General features: G+C 37.1%; 1 protein-coding gene across 8 annotated transcripts in view; it reads right to left on the bottom strand.

Moving 5' to 3' along the window:
- Nucleotides 1–20,476, bottom strand: part of SEC22A (SEC22 homolog A, vesicle trafficking protein) — a 131,001-nt gene that overhangs the window by 56,161 nt on the left and 54,364 nt on the right. For 5 of the 8 annotated variants that reach the window (XR_011246446.1, XM_060010769.1, XM_060010768.1 and 2 more), the window contains exons 5-6: nt 20,152–20,267; nt 7,120–7,185 (exon numbers count right to left, since the gene is read on the bottom strand). Coding sequence is in view for 7 of the 8 variants with exons in the window: in XM_060010769.1 (XP_059866752.1) it covers nt 7,120–7,185; nt 20,152–20,267 (182 nt within the window). In the remaining variant the exon portion in view is untranslated. Of the gene's footprint in view, nt 1–7,119; nt 7,186–20,125; nt 20,268–20,476 lie in introns of all 8 variants that reach the window. The other 3 variants (XM_069540636.1, XM_069540635.1, XM_069540634.1) reach the window with 2 other exon arrangements.

Genomic DNA, 20,476 nt, shown 5'->3' with positions numbered 1-20,476 from the left:
TAAAATACCTAGGGATAAACCTACCTAAGGAGACAAAAGACTTGTATGCAGAAAACTATAAGACACTGATGAAAGAAATTAAAGATGATACAAACAGATGGAGAGATATAACATGTTCTTGGATTGGAAGAATCAACATTGTGAAATGACTATACTACCCAAAGCAATCTACAGATCCAATGCAATTCCTATCAAACTACCACTGGCATTTTTTACAGAACTAGAACAAAAAATTTCACAGTTTGTATGGAAACACAAAAGACCCCGAATAGCCAAAGCAATCTTGAGAAAGAAAAACGGAGCTGTAGGAATCAGGCTCCTGGACTTCAGACTATAGTACAAAGTTACAGTAATCAAGACAGTATGGTACTGGCACAAAAACAGAAATATAGGTCAATGGAACAGGACAGAAAGCACAGAGATAAACCTACGCACATATGGACACCTTATTTTTGATAAAGGAAGCAAGAATATACAATGGAGAAAAGACAGTCTCTTCAATAAGTGATGCTGGGAAAACTGGACAGCTACATGTAAAAGAATGAAATTAGAACACTCCCTAACACCATACACAAAAATAAACTCAAAATGGATTAAAGACCTAAATGTAAGGCCAGACATTATAAAACTCTTAGAGGAAAACACAGGCAGAACACTCTATGACATAAATCACAGCAAGATCCTTTCTGACCCACCTCCCAGAGAAATGGAAATAAAACCAAAAATAAACAAATGGGACCTCATGAAACTTAAAAGCTTTTGCACAGCAAAGGAAACCATAAACAAGACCAAAAGACAACCCTCAGAATGGGAGAAAATATTTGCAAATGAAGCAACTGACAAAGGATTAATCTCCAAAATTTACAAGCAGCTCATGCAGCTCAATATCAAAAAAACAAACAACCCAATACAAAAATGGGCAGAAGACCTAAATAAGCATTTCTCCAAAGAAGACATACAGATGGCCAACAAATACATGAAAAGATGCTCAACATCACTAATCATTAGAGAAATGCAAATCAAAACCACAATGAGGTATCATCTCACACCGGTCATAACGGGCAGCATGAAAAAATCTAGAAATAATAAATGCTGGAAAGGGTGTGGAGAAAAGGGAACCCTCTTGCACTGCTGGTGGGAATGTAAATTGATACAGCCACTATGGAGAACAGTATGGAGGTTCCTTAAAAAACTAAAAATAGAACTATCGTATGACCCAGCAATCCCACTACTGGGCCATAATTCAAAGCCATAATTCAAAAAGATATATATGTACCACAATGTTCGTTGCAGCACTACTTACAATAGCCAGGACATGAAAGAAGCCTAAATGTCCATCAAGAGATGAATGGATAAAGAAGATGTAGCACATATATACAATGGAATATTACTCAGCCATAAAAAGAAACGAAATTGAGTTATTTTTAGTGAGGTGGATGGACCTAGAGTCTGTCATACAGAGTGAAGTGAGTCAGAAAAAGAAAAACAAATACTGTATGCTAACACATATATATGGAATCAAAAAAAAATGGTTATGAAGAACCTAGGGGCAGGACAGGAATAAAGATGCAGACACAGAGAATGGACTTGAGGACACGGGGCGGGGGAAGGGTAAGCTGGGACTAAGTGAGAGAGTGTCATGGACATATATACACTACCAAATGTAAAACAGATAGCTAGTAGGAAGCAGCTGCATAGTACAGGGAGATCAGCTTGGTGCTTTGTGACCACCTAGAGGGGTGGGATAGGGAGGAAGGGAGGGAAACGCAAGAGAGAGGAGATCTGGGGATATATGTATATATATAGCTGAGTCACTTTGTTATAAAACAGAAACTAACACACCATTGTAAAGCAATTATACTGCAATAAAGATGTTAAAGAAATGATAAATGGATCAATCAACCAAGAAGATACAGCAATCCTAAATGTGTATGAACCAAACAACAGAACTGCAAAAACTGATAGAACTCAAATGAGAAATTCACAATTACAGTTGAAAAATTCAATATTCCTCTCTCAACAATTGATAGAACTAGCCAGAAAATCAGCAAGGATACATAAAAACTGAACAACGCCATCAACCAACAGAACCTAATCAAAATTTATAGAACACCCACTCAAAAACAGCAGAATACACATTCTGTTCAAGTGCCCAAGGAACATATACCAAGACAGACCATATTCTGCGCCACAGAACAAACCTCAACAAATGTAAAATAACTGAAATCACACAGAATATGTTCTCAAACTACAATGGAATCAAACTAGAAATCAATAATGGAAAGAAAACCAGAAAATATCCAAACACTTGGAAACTAAGCAACACAATTCTAAATAATCCATAGGCCAAAGAGGAAATCCCAGGGAAAAATTTTTTTAAATACACTGAATTAAATGAAAATGAAAATACAACAGCTCAAAATTTATGGAACACAGCTAATGAAGTGCTAAGAGGGAAATCTGTAACACTAAATGTATACATTACAAAAGAGAAAATTCTCAAATCAAATCATCTAAGCTCCCATCTCAAGAACCTAGAAAAAGAGCCAAATAGACAAAGCAAGCATGAGGAAAGAAATAATAAAATAGAAAATAGGAAAAAACCCAATAAAACAAAGAGCAGGCTCTGTGAAAAGATCAATGAAATTAACAAGAAAGACCGATAAAGAAAAAGATAAGATACAAATGATCAATATGAGGACTGAAACAGGAAATATCACTACACAGCCTACGGACATCAAAAGGATAGTAAGGGAATACTATAACCATTCGACACACAAATTTGATAACCTAAGTGAAATGGACCACTTCTTCATAAAACACAAACCACCATAATTCACCCATTATAAAACATTATTTGAATATCTCTATAACTATTAAGAAAATTGAATTTAAGACTTATTAAATAGCTGAAGTAATCAAAACTATATGGTACTGGCAGAGGGACAGACACATAGATCAATGGAACAGATACACAGCCCAGAAAAAGATCCACATAAACATGCCCAACTGATTTTTTTTAATGCAAAAGCAATTCAGTACAGAAAAAAAAAAAAAAAGGGAAAAGTGAAAAATTAAACTTCATAAAAATTTTAAATGCTTGATCTGCAGAAGACTCTGTTAAGAGGATGAAAAGACAAGCTAAGACTGGGAGAAGATATTTGCAAACTACGTATCTGACAAAGGACTAATATCTGGAATATATAAAGAACTCTCAGACTCAACACTTTAAGACAAACAATCTCATTAGAAAATAGGCAAAAGACATGAATAGACATTTCACCCAAGATGATACAAAGATGACAAATAAGCACATAAAATTATTTTCAACATCATTAGCCACTAGGAAACTGCAAATTAAAACCACAATGAGATATCATTACACATCTATCAGAATGGATAAAGTATTAATAAAAAATAGAGACGACACCAAATGCCAATAAGGATGCAGAAAAACTGGATCACTCACACAATGCTGGTGGGAATGTAAAATCGTACACTATTCTGGAAAACAGTTTGTCTTTTAATAAGCATGCAACTACTATGTACTACCACATGACCCAGCAATTGCACTCCTGGGCATTTATCTCAGAGAAATGAAGACTTTTTTGTTCACACAAAAGCCTGTACATGAAGGTTTATAGCAGCTTTATTTATAACAGCCAAAAACTAGAAACAACTCAGATGTCCTTCAAATGAGTGACTGATCAAACTGTGGTACAGCCATACCATGGAATATAATTCAGCAATAAAAAGGAACAAACAATTGATACATCCAACAACTTGGATAAATCTCCAGAGAATTATGCTGAGTAAAAAATGCCAATCACAAAAGGTTACATACTATATGATTCCATTCATATAACATACTCAAAATGAGAAAATTGTATTAATGGAGAACACACTAGTTGTTGCCAGAGATTAAGGAGGGGTTAGGGCAGGAGGGAACTATAAAAGGCAACATGAGGAGTCTTTATGGTGATAGGACTGTTATCTATCTTAACTGCATCAATATCCATATCCTGTTGTGATATTGTATTATAGCTTTGCAAGATGGAACATTGCGGGGAAGCAGGTAAACATTATACAGGCGCTCTCTTATGACTCCACATGAGTCTAATTATCTCAAAATAAAAAGTTTAATAAGAAAAACAACTTTATACATTCATTTTATCTGCAACTTACATTATAAACAACAAATACACACTATACGCACAAACATACAAAGAGAGAATGAGATAAAGCAAGTGCTGCAAAATGTTAACAATTGGTGATTCTAGGTGCACCAGTTTCTCAACTTTTCTGTAAGTCTGAAGGTTTTCAAAACAAAACACTGAAGGAAAATAGTCTCTAGTTTCTTCAGACTTCCTCTGATTTCCTATTTTATCTTTTTTTTTAGGTCATGCCACGTGACTTGCAGGATGCTAGTTTCCTGACCAGGGATCGAATCCATGCCCCCTGCAGTGGAAGCGTGGAGTCCTAACCACTGGACCACCAGGGAATTCCCTGATTTCCTATTTTAAATGCTCCATATCAAGATTATCTCTATCTGGCTGAACGCTGTGATTCCCTAAGTACCCATGGCCTGGAGGAAAAGGCAACAAACCATGTAGTAGTACCCTTTGAGGTCTGATCCGATGGAGATGAAAAAATATCCTGACAATTGGAGATAGAGCATGTTATATGGTAAAATGTAATCACTTAGTTTTTACTGTGGGAAAAACATTATTATCACTCTGCTCAGCATATTTGGAAAGCATGCAGTTTCATGCCTGTCAATATGAAGGAAATTGGTTTTTTGATTTTCTTTTTTAAAGCATGAATTTGTTTATTTTTCTCAAGTTAAAAGGTCACCTGGGTGACACTGCTCCACCATGAGGCAACTCTAAAAACTACTTTTAGGTGTTCTGAGAAAGGTAACAGAGGTGTGTCTATCTATAGGCAAGAGCACTGGTTCTGGAGTCGCCTGGGTTCAAGTCACTGACTGGCTGTAAGAACTGTCTGGGCCTCAGTGAAAAATGGTGATAATAATAGGATTAGTGTGGGGCTTTCTTTGAGGATTTAATGGTACAAGGAAAGCAAAGAGCTTAGCACAAAGCAAGAGCTCAACATATTTTTGCATTATTTTTAGAATTTAAAATTATTTCACTAAGGCAAAACAGCTAAAAGTATATTTTATAAGAACAATCATTCAGGAAATTATTTTAAAGTTAAGATTTACCTCACACTGTTTTAGAATCATATGAAATAATGCCTATAAAAGTTATTAAATTATAACTTTATAGCATTATAAAAATCATGTAAATATAGGAATTTTGCTTAGAGACAGCATGATATAGTGGAATGAATATGACACTGAAAATCAGAAGACTCAGAGTTCTGACTCTACCACTTACTGGCTATGTGACCTCAGGATAGTACTGAAACTGTCTCAGATTTTTCCTTTTCAAAAATGAGGATATACCCTGTGTGATAGGGCTGTAGAGATTAAAGTAGAAAATCTACATAAGAATATTTCATAAAATTAAAGTACTTGTGACATCAACGAATACAAGCTTTCACATTTCCTGCCAAATTTTACAGGAAAAATTTCTGAAGCTAATATAAATGATTAAGAAAAATCAGGGGATTGAAAAAAAAATGGTGCTGGGACTTCTCCGGTGGCCCAGTGGTTAAGACTCTGCGCTCCCCATGCAGGGGGCCCAGGTTCGATCCTTGATCAGGGAACTAGATCCCACATGCCACAACTAAGAGACAGCATGCTGCAACTTTAAAGATCCTGCATGCCGCAACTAAGACCTGGAGCAGCCAAATAAATAAATACATTTTTAAATGTGGCCACTGAAACTGAAATTTCTAATATGTCTTTACATAAAAGTCAAATGCATATATTCAAAATATTTCCCGGGACTTCCCTGGTGGTTAAGACTCTGCGCTCCCAATGCAGGGGCCACGGGTTCGATCCCTGGTCATGAAAGTAAGATCCTGCATGCCACACAGCACGGTCAAAAAAAAGTGTACATGTACTTTATATATATATATACACATATATGCATATTTATTTCCCTAAAGGCTTCTACCGAGTTTTAGGTAGCCTTTTATTTGCAGTCCTGAATCTTCCTAATGTTTTTCTATGCAAGACAGAGAAATGTGTCACTTATAAAAGTTAGGTCAAAATGCCTTGCTTGCTCTAACGTGTTTTAGCAAAGACATTCTTTTTTTTTTTTTTTTTTTGCGGTACGCGGGCCTCTCACTGTTGTGGCCTCTCCCGTTGCGGAGCAACAAGCTCCGGACGCGCAGGCTCAGTGGCCATGGCTCACGGGCACAGCTGCTCCACGGCACGTGGGATCTTCCTGGACCGGGGCACGAACTCGTGTCCCCTGCATCGGCAGGCGGACTCTCAACCACTGCACCACCAGGGAAGCCCAGCAAAGACATTCTTGAATCTGGGTAATTGGCATGGTTACCTCTCCCTTCCCTAACACATCTGTGCTTCCTCTGTTCTTAGAAATGGGAGTACGTATCTCCCTATCACTCAGGTACAAAACCTCCTCCCTCCTAAAGTCTGAGATCTATTCTGTCTTTGAGTCCTAGTGAGTCTTCCTTCTCAGCGTCCTTCCTTTTCCTATCCCTACTGCCGTTACCATTAGCTTAGGCTTTCATTACCTTCCGCCTCTCAACTCATTTCCTTGCTTCTAGTCTCTCTGTTCTGACAATCCAGCCTACTCATCAGTGCTAAATTAAATATCCTAAAATCCTGCTTTTACCGTTCCCTCTTCAAAGACTTTCCCCAAAGTACAAAATCCTCAACCTGGAGTAAAAGCAGAGCTTTGAAGCTGAATAATAAGTCACCAGAATATCTAGAAGTATAGTCTTTACTGCCATAGGCTGAGGACCTGCCGCCAATGAAGCCCCAGCACAGGAGAGGGCTAACACTGAGTTCACTGGGATCTATGTCCATTCAAAAGGGTCACAAAGCTAACAGAGGCTCAAATTTAAAAAAGGGGCAAAAACTCAGACATTATTTTTATTTATTCAAAGTGCACAAGAAATTTTTAGAATTGATACCTGAAACAAGCAATAATGGGAAAGTGTTTCTTAAAATCGGAGAGAACCTACCTGGTAAAGGCAGGCTGCTGTTCCAAGGAAAAATGCAACAATGTAATTAAAATCCTCACCATCACTCTGCAAAAACAAAATAAAAATTACTTTTTTTTTTCCAGTGCAAGCCCATTTCCAAAAACAATCCATTGGGATAGGATATGACAACATTTACGCACAAATGGTCAAAATTTTCAAAAGTGGCATATAAAAATTCTCAAGAGTCCTGAAATAGAAACATAAAATACATTATAAGAACCAGGGAGTGTGAGTTAGAGGAAGGCTACCAGTCTTCCTCTATGTCTGGGCCTCCCCATCAATTATATCTTATCCAAGAGAAGATGAAAGCCAATGGAAACAAATTTCCATGTAACGTAGAAAGCCTCTCTTCTTGCTACTAAAGAAACCAAATAAAAATGTACAACACCCCAGGGACTTCCCTGGTGGCGCAGTGGTTTAAGAATCCTCCTGCCAGTGCAGGGGACATGGGTTTGATCCCTGGTCCGGGAAGATCCCACATGCTGCGGAGCAACTAAGCCCATGTGCCACAACTACTGAGCCTGCGCTCTAGAGCCTGTGAGCCACAACTATTGAGCCCACGTGCCACAACTACTGAAGCCCGCGTGCCTACAGCCCATGCTCCGCAACAAGAGAAGCCACTGCAATGAGAAGCCCATGCACCACAATGAAGAGTAGTCCCCGCTCGCCACAGCTAGGGAAAGCCTGCATGCAGCAACGGAGACCCAACACAGACAAAAATAAATAAATTAATTAATTTTTTAAAAAAAGTACAACACCCCAGTGGCCTATAAAGTTAAGCCTGCTTGCTAGGATTACTATTTGGCTCAAATAAATATTGACAAACTTCACCATCTAGTAAGCACATTACTGAACTGTCCGATAAAGTCTCTGGCATGATTTAAAAAAAAAAAAAAAAAAGACAACCCGAACTGAAAAGCTACTGTCCACTAGAGTGTGCTAAATCCCAATGAGGACATTCAGTCGTACATGCTATGCTAGAAAAAAAACCACCCAGAGGAAAAACAGAGACAGATTATTCATAGAATATTTCTTTTAAAAGAAAACTAATTGAGACATGTAACAAACCCTTTTTTTCTATTCCTTTCTGATTCCTCTTAAATATCTATATTTATCATTTCTTTCAATGTTTTTATGAAGTAGAACATAAAGCCCAGGCAGGAGCATCAAATTTCTTTCTTCTAGGTAGAAACATTAAATTTGGCCCTTATTTTAGAAAAAAATCTCTTTATACAATAAAAATTTCCAGAAGACATGGGAGTGTCTCTCACGACCATGTCTTCAGGAAATAATATAAAGAGAAAATTGCTTTTCCATTTGCTATTGGACAACAGAAGTGCCTGTAAGGCAGAGGGAGAGGGGCTTATCCTAGTGAGAGGATCTTAAAATAGAAACCATTAATCTGTCTGGGATGGTTAGGCCAGTTCAATCCCAGAGGCAGGGAAGGTCAACACAAAACCCTTCTACTTTAATAATTCTAAGACTTTTAAGTAAGTTCTGCTTGATTGTTTTTTCTTCAGCCATTAAATGATCTTTTTTGATTATAAAAGTTCATGTTCATTGTAGAGAATCTGAAACAGAATGTTACAAAGAAGAAACTCGTATAGTCCATAATATTACAACTTTGGGAGAATTACTATTAACCATTTAGGTACTTCCTTCCAATCCTTTCTGTGCAAAAATATATGTACGTTAAAAAAATGGAATCATCCTTTTACATACTGCTTTCTAGTACTTCACACTATATCATAAACATGTTCTCAAGATACTAAATATTTCTCAACTACTTAATTTGTAATAATTATATAACCTTTAATTGTGGGACTATATAATAATTTAATTACTGTCTTACAATTGAATACTGTATTTTCCTTAAATTTACACTATCACTTTATAACTCTCTTAATTGCCTTTGGAACACTTAAAAGCATGTTTCTGGGCAATCTGAGCTGGGTTCAAATCTTTACTTATTAGCTGTATGATCATGGACTATTTATTTAACTTCAATTCCCTTTTTTGAAAATAAAAGTAGAGATTCAATGAAATAGCATTGGCAAAAATATAGAACAGTAACTGACACACAGTAAGTATTCAAAAACATTCTCTAACTTCTCTTTCCCAGAGGTTACTGTCTGCATCATTCATCAGATAATTAGGATTACCTTTCAATATTGTTTAAATCTCTAATGTACTGGCCTTGTCTTCTCAATGAGATCCTAACCTTCCTTCAGGGCAGAAACTAAATCTTACTACTTGCATGAAACTGTGCACATAGTAGGAATTCAACAAATGCATGCCAAATTGAGTTCAGCTTTGAAAAATCTTTATTTCCCCTTGCTAAAGAGAATATCTATAAACATATTTTTCCATTCAATAAATAGTCATTCATTGAACACTTATGGGCCAAGTACTGTGTTACTAGACCAAGGACAGAAAACAAGTCAACACCAACTCAAGAAGCTCAACTCTAAACAGGAAGGCAGATACAAAGAGCAACAATTCCCACCTGAAGTGGTAACTGATGGGATAGCAGTGTGTACAGGGTACTACGGGAGCCTACTAGAGACACATTTAATTCTACCTGGAGAAAAAAAGGATCAGGGAAGGTTTGGCACAGAAAATAAAGCTTAATTTGCATTTTGAAGGATGGACTAGTAGACAAGGTAGGAAGAGAATTCCAGGCAAAGGGAGTAGCTTGTGCAGTTTCAAGAAGGAAGAGGCTAGGATGACTCCAAGGTCTCCTATTCAGGCAACATTTAAATGATACCATTCACCAAGTTGGGGATATAGGAGGAAAAGTAGGTCTGAGAGCAGAAAAAACTTCAGTTCATTTTGGACAAGGTATTTTGGAGTTGCTAGTGACATATCCAAATAATTATGTTTAGTAGACATTTAAGTCAGCTTCAGGGAACAGTTTAACCTAGAGCTCTAGTTTAGTTGTCATATATTTAAATAGTAGTTAAATGAAATAAAGGACTATGACAACAGAATGCAAAGCTTAATTCTTGATTGGCTGATAGATTGGAGAGAGAAAAAAGTATATATAAAGGACATTCGGGGTCAATTTTGAATTGTGAAATTTGAATATAGATTTTATATTAGCTAATACTGCACTGATCTTCAATGTCTTTGGTGTAAGAATGGTATTGTGGGGGCTTCCCTGGTGGCGCAGTGGTTGAGAGTCCGCCTGCCGATGCAGGGGACGCGGGTTCGTGCCCTGGTCCGGGAGGATCCCGCGTGCCGCGGAGCGGCTGGGCCCGTGAGCCATGGCCGCTGAGCCTGCGCGTCTGGAGCCTGTGCTCCGCAACGGGAGAGGCCACAGCAGTGAGAGGCCTGCGTACCGCAAAATAAATAAATTAAATTAAATTTAAAAAAAAAAAAAAAAAAGAATGGTATTGTGATTATGCAGGAGAATGTCCTAGTCCTTAAGACAGACATATTGAATAATTTTGGAATAAAATGTCATAATACCTACAATTTTACTTTCCAATGATTCAGAAAAAAAAGAAAATAAAGAGATAAAAGAAGAAAGAAAGGTAGGTATGTATACAGGTAGATGTTAATTGTATTTTTTTTAAAAAACTTTCTGTAGGTTTAAATTCTTTCAAAATAAAATGTTGTGTGGTGGGGGAAAACAGGGATACAAATGAAAATAAAAATGCTATGCAGTCACTAAAAAGAATCTCTATATACTGCTATGAAATGATCTACACATTGTCAGGTGGAAAAAGATGCAAATCACTATGAACAGTAAGTATACTGCCATTTATAAAGGAATAATTTTAAAAGAATAATTATATACGTAAATATAGAAATACATATGTATTAGCATAGGCACATAATCGCTCTAGAAGGATACAGCAGTGGTTGACTCTGGGGAGCAGAAATGGGAAGAGAATTACTTACTGTGAAAATTAAAGGCTTTGAAATTTACCATCTACACATTTTATTGTGTGTATGCGTGACTGTGGATATACATGTATTAACTCTTTAAGTTATGAAAATATCCAAAGAGAAGGTATAGTTAGAAGAATATAAAGCCCAGGACATGACACAAACGCTACTATTTAAAGGAGAGGTGGAGGAAGAAAGTTTACCAAATAAACTGAGGAACAAGAAGAGATAGGAAAAAAATACAACAGGAGAAAATTGTTTCACAGAACTGAAGGAATGAGATAATGTCAAGAAGAGTAAAGTAACACATCAAACTATTAATAGTGATCTGTTTCACTTGCTTCTAAGTTTTCTAAAATAAACATTATTTTTGAATTTAAACAATGAGTTATTTTCAAAAGGAAGAACTGAACAGTGTGTGAGATGAGACAGAGAGGAAACATCAAACAAGGCCTCAAGAGTGGCTGCAATATTTGGCAACCAGAAAGACACTGGTGAACTTAATGGTCGATGTTTGAAAGAATTATGAGGGCGGAAAGAGATCACAGTAAACTAAGAGAACAGAGGTAAGGGAACGGGGGCAACAGGCATAGTCTATGCTTTCAAAATATTAGAAGGGAACATGCATCGAGAGGTTTTTTTTAGGGTTTTTTGTTCGTTTTTTAAAGATCAGCAGGCTATAACATATTTATGAGCTGAGAGAACAGAGCCAGTAGAGAGGAAGCAGATGAAAAACAGATGAATAGCTAGAGGTTTAGGAAACATGGGGCAGAGATTTAGAGAATGGACAGAAGTGGGAGTGGGGTGGGTGCAGGGTCGACACGAGAAGGGATAAAGGTGGGGTGGGGAAGGAAGGGCTAAGGTAAGGAGTTCAAATTGTTAAAAATCACATTCACCTTCAGAGGATACTAGATTACCAACATTGCTTGAAAAATAACAAATAAAGGGAAAGAATTTTTTTTTAAGGTGATGATAAAGAGGTAAGCAGAAGCTTCATATAATAGCCATACAAATGTATTAGAATGATACTATTTAAATGTTTGTAATAATTGGCAAAAATTCACTTTTTAATCTTAGGTGAAAAAAAGGACACAAAGTTACATAATGGATATGATATGTATATATATGGTATATATTAATAAAATAAGAAAATTTGGGATTTTTCTTTTCTTCTTTATACATTTTCCCCCAATTCTTTAACAATGAGCATAGAACTCAGGAAAAATACATTTATTTTTTTAGAAGAAAGCAAGCAATGCATCTTAGCATAGATATTACGCTACTAAATAAATCCAAACTTCCAGTGAGCTTTAATAGGTATGTAATTTCTTTAAAAGGTAGTAACAAATCTACTGGAAATAAAGAACTCAAGGAATAAAAGCAAGTTGATTACTTTTAGTTGTAGTATCCATTACAAACAATTTTAGAATCAGAGAGTTAGCACCTTAGTACTGAAGTGGTCCTTGAGCCTATGTAGTCTAAAACTTTCCTCTTGCAGAATAGGAAAATGAGCTCCAAGAAGGTAAAATAACCAATCCAAGGTCACAAAGTTAGTTAACTGGCAGAGGGGATCCAGGTATTCTGACTTCCAGGTCAGCATTTCTACTGCTGTATCAGAATACTCATATTTTTTCCTAATGTACCATGTGCGAATTACTTCTAGGCTGGCATCAGCTTAATTAAGATCATTGCTTCAAGGCTGATCCTTAAAGGAACACAGGAAAAGTAAACCCAATGTGATAAAAGCTCATACATTTGTGAGGTGTCAATTCACAATAAACTTATTAACATCTCTAAACTCAGAACAAAGTATGGAAATGAGTGAAAATAATCTAATTTACACATTACTGTGAACACCAAATCAAATTCACCAACTTAATAAAAAAAAAACTGTATTCATCCTAAACCTGCTCAGTCTGAACTCAAGATACCAAAGAAAAACTTCAGTACTACACATTTTAATAAATCCCTCCTTATCACCCTAAGAGGCAGTTATTAATCTAGAAGAAACAAACTTGTGCTGAATCTTCAACCAGCGTTATACAGGTATGTTGGTTCATGTGGGTTCTGAAATTTAAACATGCCTCAGGCACCAAGCTACACGTGGCAATCATTTTTAGCATTCAAGAAGAGTATTTAGAATTCACAGCCTTAAGAAAGCAAACTTTAATTTTTTTTTTTTTTTTTTTTTTGCAGTACGCAGGCCTCTCACTGTTGTGGCCTCTCCCGTTGCAGAGCACAGCCTCCGGACGCGCAGGCTCAGCAGCCATGGCTCACGGGCCCAGCCGCTTCGCGGCATGTGGGATCTTCCCGGACTGGGGCACGAACCCGCGTCCCCTGCATCGGCAGGTGGACTCTCAACCACTGCTCCACCAGGGAAGCCCCAAGAAAGCAAACTTTAAATTAATATTGATATATTGCTCACACTCAGGAAATACACTACACACTTTCAGCTAAAGTAGAGATTATTCCTAACACAAAGTGAAATGATGAACCAGAGAGAAGGCTAAGAGTATGTCTTAAGTTCAGTGTCTTTAGTGAGAATAAAAAGGACCTTTTAATCAGTACAAGTCATGAACAATGATAAAATAGGTGCTAATGCGGGAAAATTAAAAGGGAGAGAACTCAGGCCCCTAATTTTGTGTATATTTTTTTTCAGGTTAATTCAAGCTATAAAGGATGTACTCACTGAAATTAATCTAGCTTGCACCCCTAATCCTATCCTGCTAAGAGGTCTAAGTTTATCACAGTGCCCTCTGCATTCTGACATTCATCTCCATTTGTTTGCCTATGGTCCATTCCATCTTTTAGGACACGGAATCCAACACTACATAGTACTCCCTCATTATTCTCATAACAAGACAAGGAAACATATCTCCAAGCACCAGTCACTTACCAGAACATTATCTCTATGCAGATGTAAAATCCCCAATAACTGGAACAATGGGATCTCTACTTTTGGTCCAGTGAATTTCCAAAAGCAGTATTTCTCATTTAGGTGAGAGGATCAGAATTTGCTGGAAAATACCTTAAAACTACCTATGAGTGACAAAGTACCTGTGGACTACATTCCCCCAACTTTGCACTCTTGTTTCCTCACTGCTCTCTTAAAGCATCACTGTTTTAGGAACCTCAACTGTTGATGAGTTGATGAGTGTATGTGGGTTATGGCAGAACGAAGATTTAAAACAATGCTAAGAGAACAGAATAACCAGGTGTCCCTAGTTCCCAGATAGCTAAAAATCCCATATGGACCAATTTACAGTTCCCTGGGTCAAGTGAGAAAGCAGTGCTGTTGGGGTGAATTTAGTCTAGGACGACAGTGAAAAAGAAAGAATTCCGTATCAACCATCAGAAAGACACATCTTCAAAGATACAAGCATGCAGAGAGTGCCAAAATTATAAATGATCTACTACTTTTACTATGAAAAAGACCACTCTAACCTCTTCCCCATTCAAAATGTACCCCATGCTGCTTTCACGCCCTACCACCACAGTTTTAAGGAACTATTTAAAACAAACAAACAAAAAAACCCTTGAAGCTTCTACAGAAATTGTAGACTCTAAGACAGAGGCAAGAAGCATGTGTGTATGTATGTATGTGTGTGTGTGTGTGTGTGTGTGTGTACGTACGTACATGTGAATAGACTGCTATCTTTAGAGCAGTTTTAGGTTTACAGTAAATGAAGCAGATAGTACAGAGTTCCCATATAACCATTTTTCCCCTACCCAGTTTCCTCTATCATTAACATCTTGCATTAAGGGGGTACAACCGATGAGCCAATAGTGACATACTATTATTAAAGTCCATGGTTTACATTAGGGCCCACTCTTTGTGTTGTACATTCTATCGGTTGTGACAAATGCATAATGACATAACCACTATTACAGTAACGTACAGAACAGATTCACTGCCCTAAAAATCTCATGCTCCTACTATTTATCCCTTCCTCTCTCCCTCCAAATCTTTTCATTTACTGTCTTTAGAGTTTTGCCTTTTTCAAAATGTCATACAGTTGGAATCATATAGTATATAGTTTTTTCAAACTGGCTTCTTTCATTAAGCAATATGAACTTAAGGTTTAGCCATGTCTTTTTCTGGCTTGATAGCTCACTTCTTTTTATATATTACTGAATAATATTCCATTGTATGGATTGCTGAAGTTTGTTTATCCATTCACTTTTTTTTTTTAATGATGGATTTATTTGGGTGTATTCTGCTTTTTTTTTTCTTTTGGCCATGCCACACGGCATGTGGGGCCTTAGTTCCCCGACCAGGGATTGAACCCATGCCCCCTACATTGGAAGCACAGAGTCTTAACCACTGGACCATCAGGGAAGTCCCTATCCATTCACCTTTTGAAAGGCATCTTAATTGCATCCAGCTTTTTGAAATTACAAATAAAGCTGATACAAACATTCATGCACAAGTTTTTGTGTGGATGTAAGTTTTCTACTCATTTGGGTATATAATACCTAGAAGCATGACTGCTAGATCATACGATAAGTCTATGTTCAGCTTTGTGTGAAACAGCCAAACTGTCTTCCAAAGTGACTGTACCATTTTGATTTCCCATCAGCAATGAGTGAGAGTTCCTACTGTTCCATTTCCTCATCAGCATTTGGTATTGTCAGTTTTTTTGGATTTTGCCATTCTAATAGATGTTTAGTGGTGTGTTACTGCTGTTTCAATGTTCATTTTCTTAATGACATATGATGTTGAGCATCTTTGTATATGCTTATTTGCCTCTTGTATATCTACTTTGTTAAGGTGTCTGTTCAGTTCTTTAGCCCATTTTTTAATTGGGTTGTTTGCTTTCTTCACTTTTAGAGTTCTTTGTATATTTTAGATACAAGCCCTTGTCAGATGTGTTTGGCAAATATTTTAATGCTTTCTTCTAGCTTATGGCTTATCTTTTTCATTCCTTTAAAAATGTCCTTTGCAGTTTTAAAATTGAGTCCAACTTACCAATTTTTTCTCTCATGGATCATGCTTTTGTTATTGATCTAAAAATTCATCACCACACCCATGGTCACCTAGGTTTTCTCCTGTTACCTTTTATAAGTTTTATAGTTTTGTTTTATATTTAGGTCTGTGATCCATTTTGAGTTAACTTTTTTGTCCAAGGTGTAAGATCTGTGTCTAGCTTTTTTTTTCTTTTGCACGTGGATGTGCAGCTGTCCAGCACCATTCATTGAAAAGAAAATTTTCTCCACTGAATTGCTTTAGTTGCTTTGTCAAAGATCAGTTGATTATATTTGTGTGGGTCTATTTCTAGGCTCTCTATTCTGTTCCATTGACTAAATTATTTGTCTGTCCTTTTGACAGTAGCACACTGTCTTAATTATAGCTTAACAGTAAGTCTTGAGATTGGATAGCATCAGTTCTCTTTGTTTGCTTCAGTATTGTGTTGGTTATTCTGGGCCTTCTGCCTTTCCATATAAACTTTAAAATCACTTTGCCAATATCTACGAAATAAATTGCTGGGATTTTGATTGCGATTGTGTTGAATCTACAGATCAAGTTGAGAAGAACCAACATCCTAACAATTTTGAGTCTTCCTATCCATGAACATGGTAGCCCTTCTTTTACTTCTTTTATCAGAGTTTTATGGTTTCCCCATATAGATCTTCTATGTATTTTGCTAGATTTATTCTTAAGTGTCTCATTTGGGGGAGGTGCCAATATAAATGGAATTGTAATTTTAATTTCAAATTTCAATTGTTCCTTGCTGATATATAAGAAAGCAATTGACATTTATGCATTAACTTTGGATCCTGTGGCCTTGCTACAATCACTTATTAGTTCTAGGAGTTTGTTGATTCTTTGGGATTTTCTATATAAATAATCATGCCATCTATGAATAAAGGCAGCTGTATTTCCTCCTTCCCAAACTGTATACTTTTTGTTTTCTTTGTCTTATTGCATTCACTAGGTCTTCCAATGTTGAATAGGAGTGATGATAGGGGACATCCTTGTCTTGTTCCCGATCTTAGGAAGACAACATGTACTTTCTCATCATTCATGATGTTAGCTGTAGGGTTTCTGTAGATATTCCTTATCAAGTTAAGGAAGTTCCCCTTTATTCCTAGTTTGCTGTGAGTTTTGTCATGATTTTGTCAAATGCTTTTTCTTTTTGTTAATTTATTTAATTTAATTTATTTATTTTGGGCTGCACTGGGTCTTCGTTGCTGCGCGCGGGCCTTCTCCAATTGCAGCGAGCAGGGGCCACTCCTCGCTGCGGTGCACAGGCCTCTCTCACTGCGGCAGCCTCTCTTGCTGCGGAGCACGGGCTCCAGGAGCGCGGGCCTCAGTAGCTGTAGCATGCGGACTCCAGAGCACAGGCTCAGTAGTTGTGGTGCATGGACTTAGTTGCTCTGCGGCATGTGGAAATCCTCCCAGACCAAGGCCCGAACCCGTGTCCCCTGCATTGGCAGGCGGATACTTAACCACTGCGCCACCAGGGAAGCCCCCCAATGCTTTTTCTGACAAAAAAGCATGATATGACCATATGATTTTTCTTCTTTAGCTGTTGATGTGATAGATTGTATTAACTGATTTTCAAATGTTGAATCAGCCTTGCAAAACTGGAATAAAACCCACTTGGTTGTAGTGTATAATACTTTTAATACACTGTTGGATTCAATGTGCTAATATTTTGTTGAGGGCTTCTGCTTCTATGTTCATGAGAGATACTCATTTGTAATGTTGTCTTTTTAAAATATAAGTAGGCTGAGAAGTCTCAGAGCTATCAGTCAGTTACACATAAGCAGTAGTTTAATCATATTACTATTCTTCTGAAAACCTCAACTGTGATGATGCAAAGACATTACTGATCAGAGGGAGAACATGAAACACTTAGGAATCAAGGCAGGCATTAGTCGGGGATAACAGCTCAAAAGCCATGAAAAGCTGTAGTTTATACTACTTGCTTAGTTTTTTAAAAAATTTATTTTACTGAAGTATAGTTGATTTACAATGTTGCATTAATTTCTGCTGTACAGCTAAGTGATTCAGATATACATATACATATATTTTAAAAATATTATTTTCCACTATGGTTTATCACAGGATATTGAATATAGTTCCCTGTGCTGTACAGTAGGACCTTGTTGTTCATCCGTTCTATACTACTTGCTTAGTTTTGAAGTTGTGAATCAGAGGAAAGAATCAGGAATCCAGGAAGAGGAAGGATAGGATATGAGTGCCTGAAAAAACTGTGAGATATGACAGCCTTGCCTGAATTTTAACTTAAAAATCATACAGACTAAACCCCAGGTTCTGCAACTTATGTACTGTCTTCTAAGTCAGGGATGGTAAAGCTCTCCTTTCCTCTACCCAGGCCTGCTCCCTCCCTTTATTAGTTTGCCAATTTCAAACAACCAGAGAATTATTTTAACAATGAAATTTTAACCTCACAGAACCACCTTCATAATTTTGGAACTCTAAATACTAATTATACCATTATTTATTAAGATATGTCATAAAGGTGACTTTTATTAAAATTAATTTCTTTTAAAAGGAAATTTTCATATCTCTACCATTAATAGAAACTAGTATCCCTTACCAAACACAGACACTATACATTAATATACATTAAATACATAACTCTTAAAATTAAAAATGTTTCTCTCTCTACCACCTAAAGTCATCTATTGTGTAACCAGGTGTAAATGTGTCCTATTCTTAGAGAAATACTCATCAAATCCACCTTTCTCCTTCATTTTATAAGCAATAAAACTGAGGACCAGAAAGTAAGGTGAGCTACTCAAGGTCAGCGAGCTAATCAGTAGCTCAGCTGGAGCCAACCCTCTCTCTTGCTCTCTCTTCCACAAACAAAAATCAACTCTTCACACTCCTATGCTACTGTTCTTTCCACTACATCAAGTTAAAAAAAAAAAAAGGCAAGAGAGGATCTTATTTATTAGTATTTTCAGTCAGCAGTCTCCAAATTGCCTTTGTTTCTTTTTGGCAGGTTGTTTAGCTCGAAATTGAAATCCTGCTGGAATAAAGCTAACTGGCTAAGGAACAGAGGCAGGAATGACAAGAGACAATAGCCAGCTGTCCTGTGCCTGAAAGGGAAGAGGGGCTTTACTTGCATGCCCAGGATGTTCGGGAGAGGAATTCGGAAGTCATGAAATGACCCCCAACCCCCTGCAGGCAAAACTCAGCTGCCTGGAACCTGTGATGTCCTCTGCTATTGGCTTCATATGGCTGAGGACGTTCAGAGGGTACTCAAAATGGCACTCTCTTGAGTATTCCCCCAAATTAACAGCTATTTAAAAACAGAATAGAAGGTGTCTTGATTGGGTTTTTACAAATGATATTCTTGGCTTAATACTGGCCAAAAAAAGAGAACTAATTTACAACATGGGAGTGTCAAAAAAATCTTCAGGGAAAGTGAGTAGAAACACGGAAAGGCTGGCTGAGATGTGCTTAACTTTAAGAAAGGGAGTTTCAAAAGCTTACAAAAAGAATAAGAGAAAAAGTATACTCTGATAGCGTTACTCTCTGGAAAACAAAATAGTTGGCAATATCTCAAGAAATTAGTCATTTCACAGGCAGCCACCAGTCAAAAAGGAAAAGGAGCAGATAACTAGGTAGGAATACCCAGCGGTAGGACAAAAACCTGCCCATGAATGCCCTCTTCTTTCTTCTACTCCTCTCTGTCCACTCAGATCCTTCTAGGTCCCGCTCACCCCTCCCAGAGTTTCCCTCACCACAGAGCTTTCTTCTTCTATCCTGACTCACACTGACCACTCCTCTTCCAAACTTTCTGTACTTGACATTTGTTTGTGGACTTCTTTGCCTCCCCAATTCAACTCTAGGGTCTGAGACTGCAGGGCCCTTGTCACATGTATCTTGGTGTTCCCGGAATACCTCTAAACAGTACCTCCTGGGAGAGTAGATAATAAATAAATATGTGTTAATTAGGTCAAAGAAGTCAACTAGAAATCAGTGTTTTTAGAGGAAGGGGAAACTAGAGTAGGTATAAAGAATACAAAATCTGAGCATGCATTGTAAGTTGTACTAATACCCAAATCAATTTAAATCAATTGTGTAACAAGTAGAATCAAAAGGCATAGTCACCTGAAATTGCAAAAATAGCACAGTACCTGCAGGAGACTTTCTATGGCATGAAAGCCTCGAATTAAATTCAGAGCTGCGCATAAAAGACTAAGGATAAATGCCACAATCCCTGACAGAGTTGCTGGTTCCAGTCGCTGGTGAGCTGGAAAATAAAAGAAATGATTAGGAATAAACATCAATATCTCACGTCAATACCTACACGTATGTAAAATGAAATTCACTGCTCAATTTAAAGGGGTCAAATACTGATGAATCTTCATAAAATTATTTAATAATGCACCTTAGAAATTAAATATTTTTTAAAATGCAAAATGTCTGACATGACAGCTTAAGTCCCCTGAACTCAAATTA

The sequence above is a fragment of the Delphinus delphis genome, chromosome 4 (genome assembly GCF_949987515.2).
Source record: "Delphinus delphis chromosome 4, mDelDel1.2, whole genome shotgun sequence".
Taxonomy (NCBI): Eukaryota; Metazoa; Chordata; class Mammalia; order Artiodactyla; family Delphinidae; genus Delphinus; species Delphinus delphis.
The sequence above is the reverse complement of the archived record's forward strand: the minus strand, read 5'-3'. Positions and strand labels throughout refer to the sequence as shown.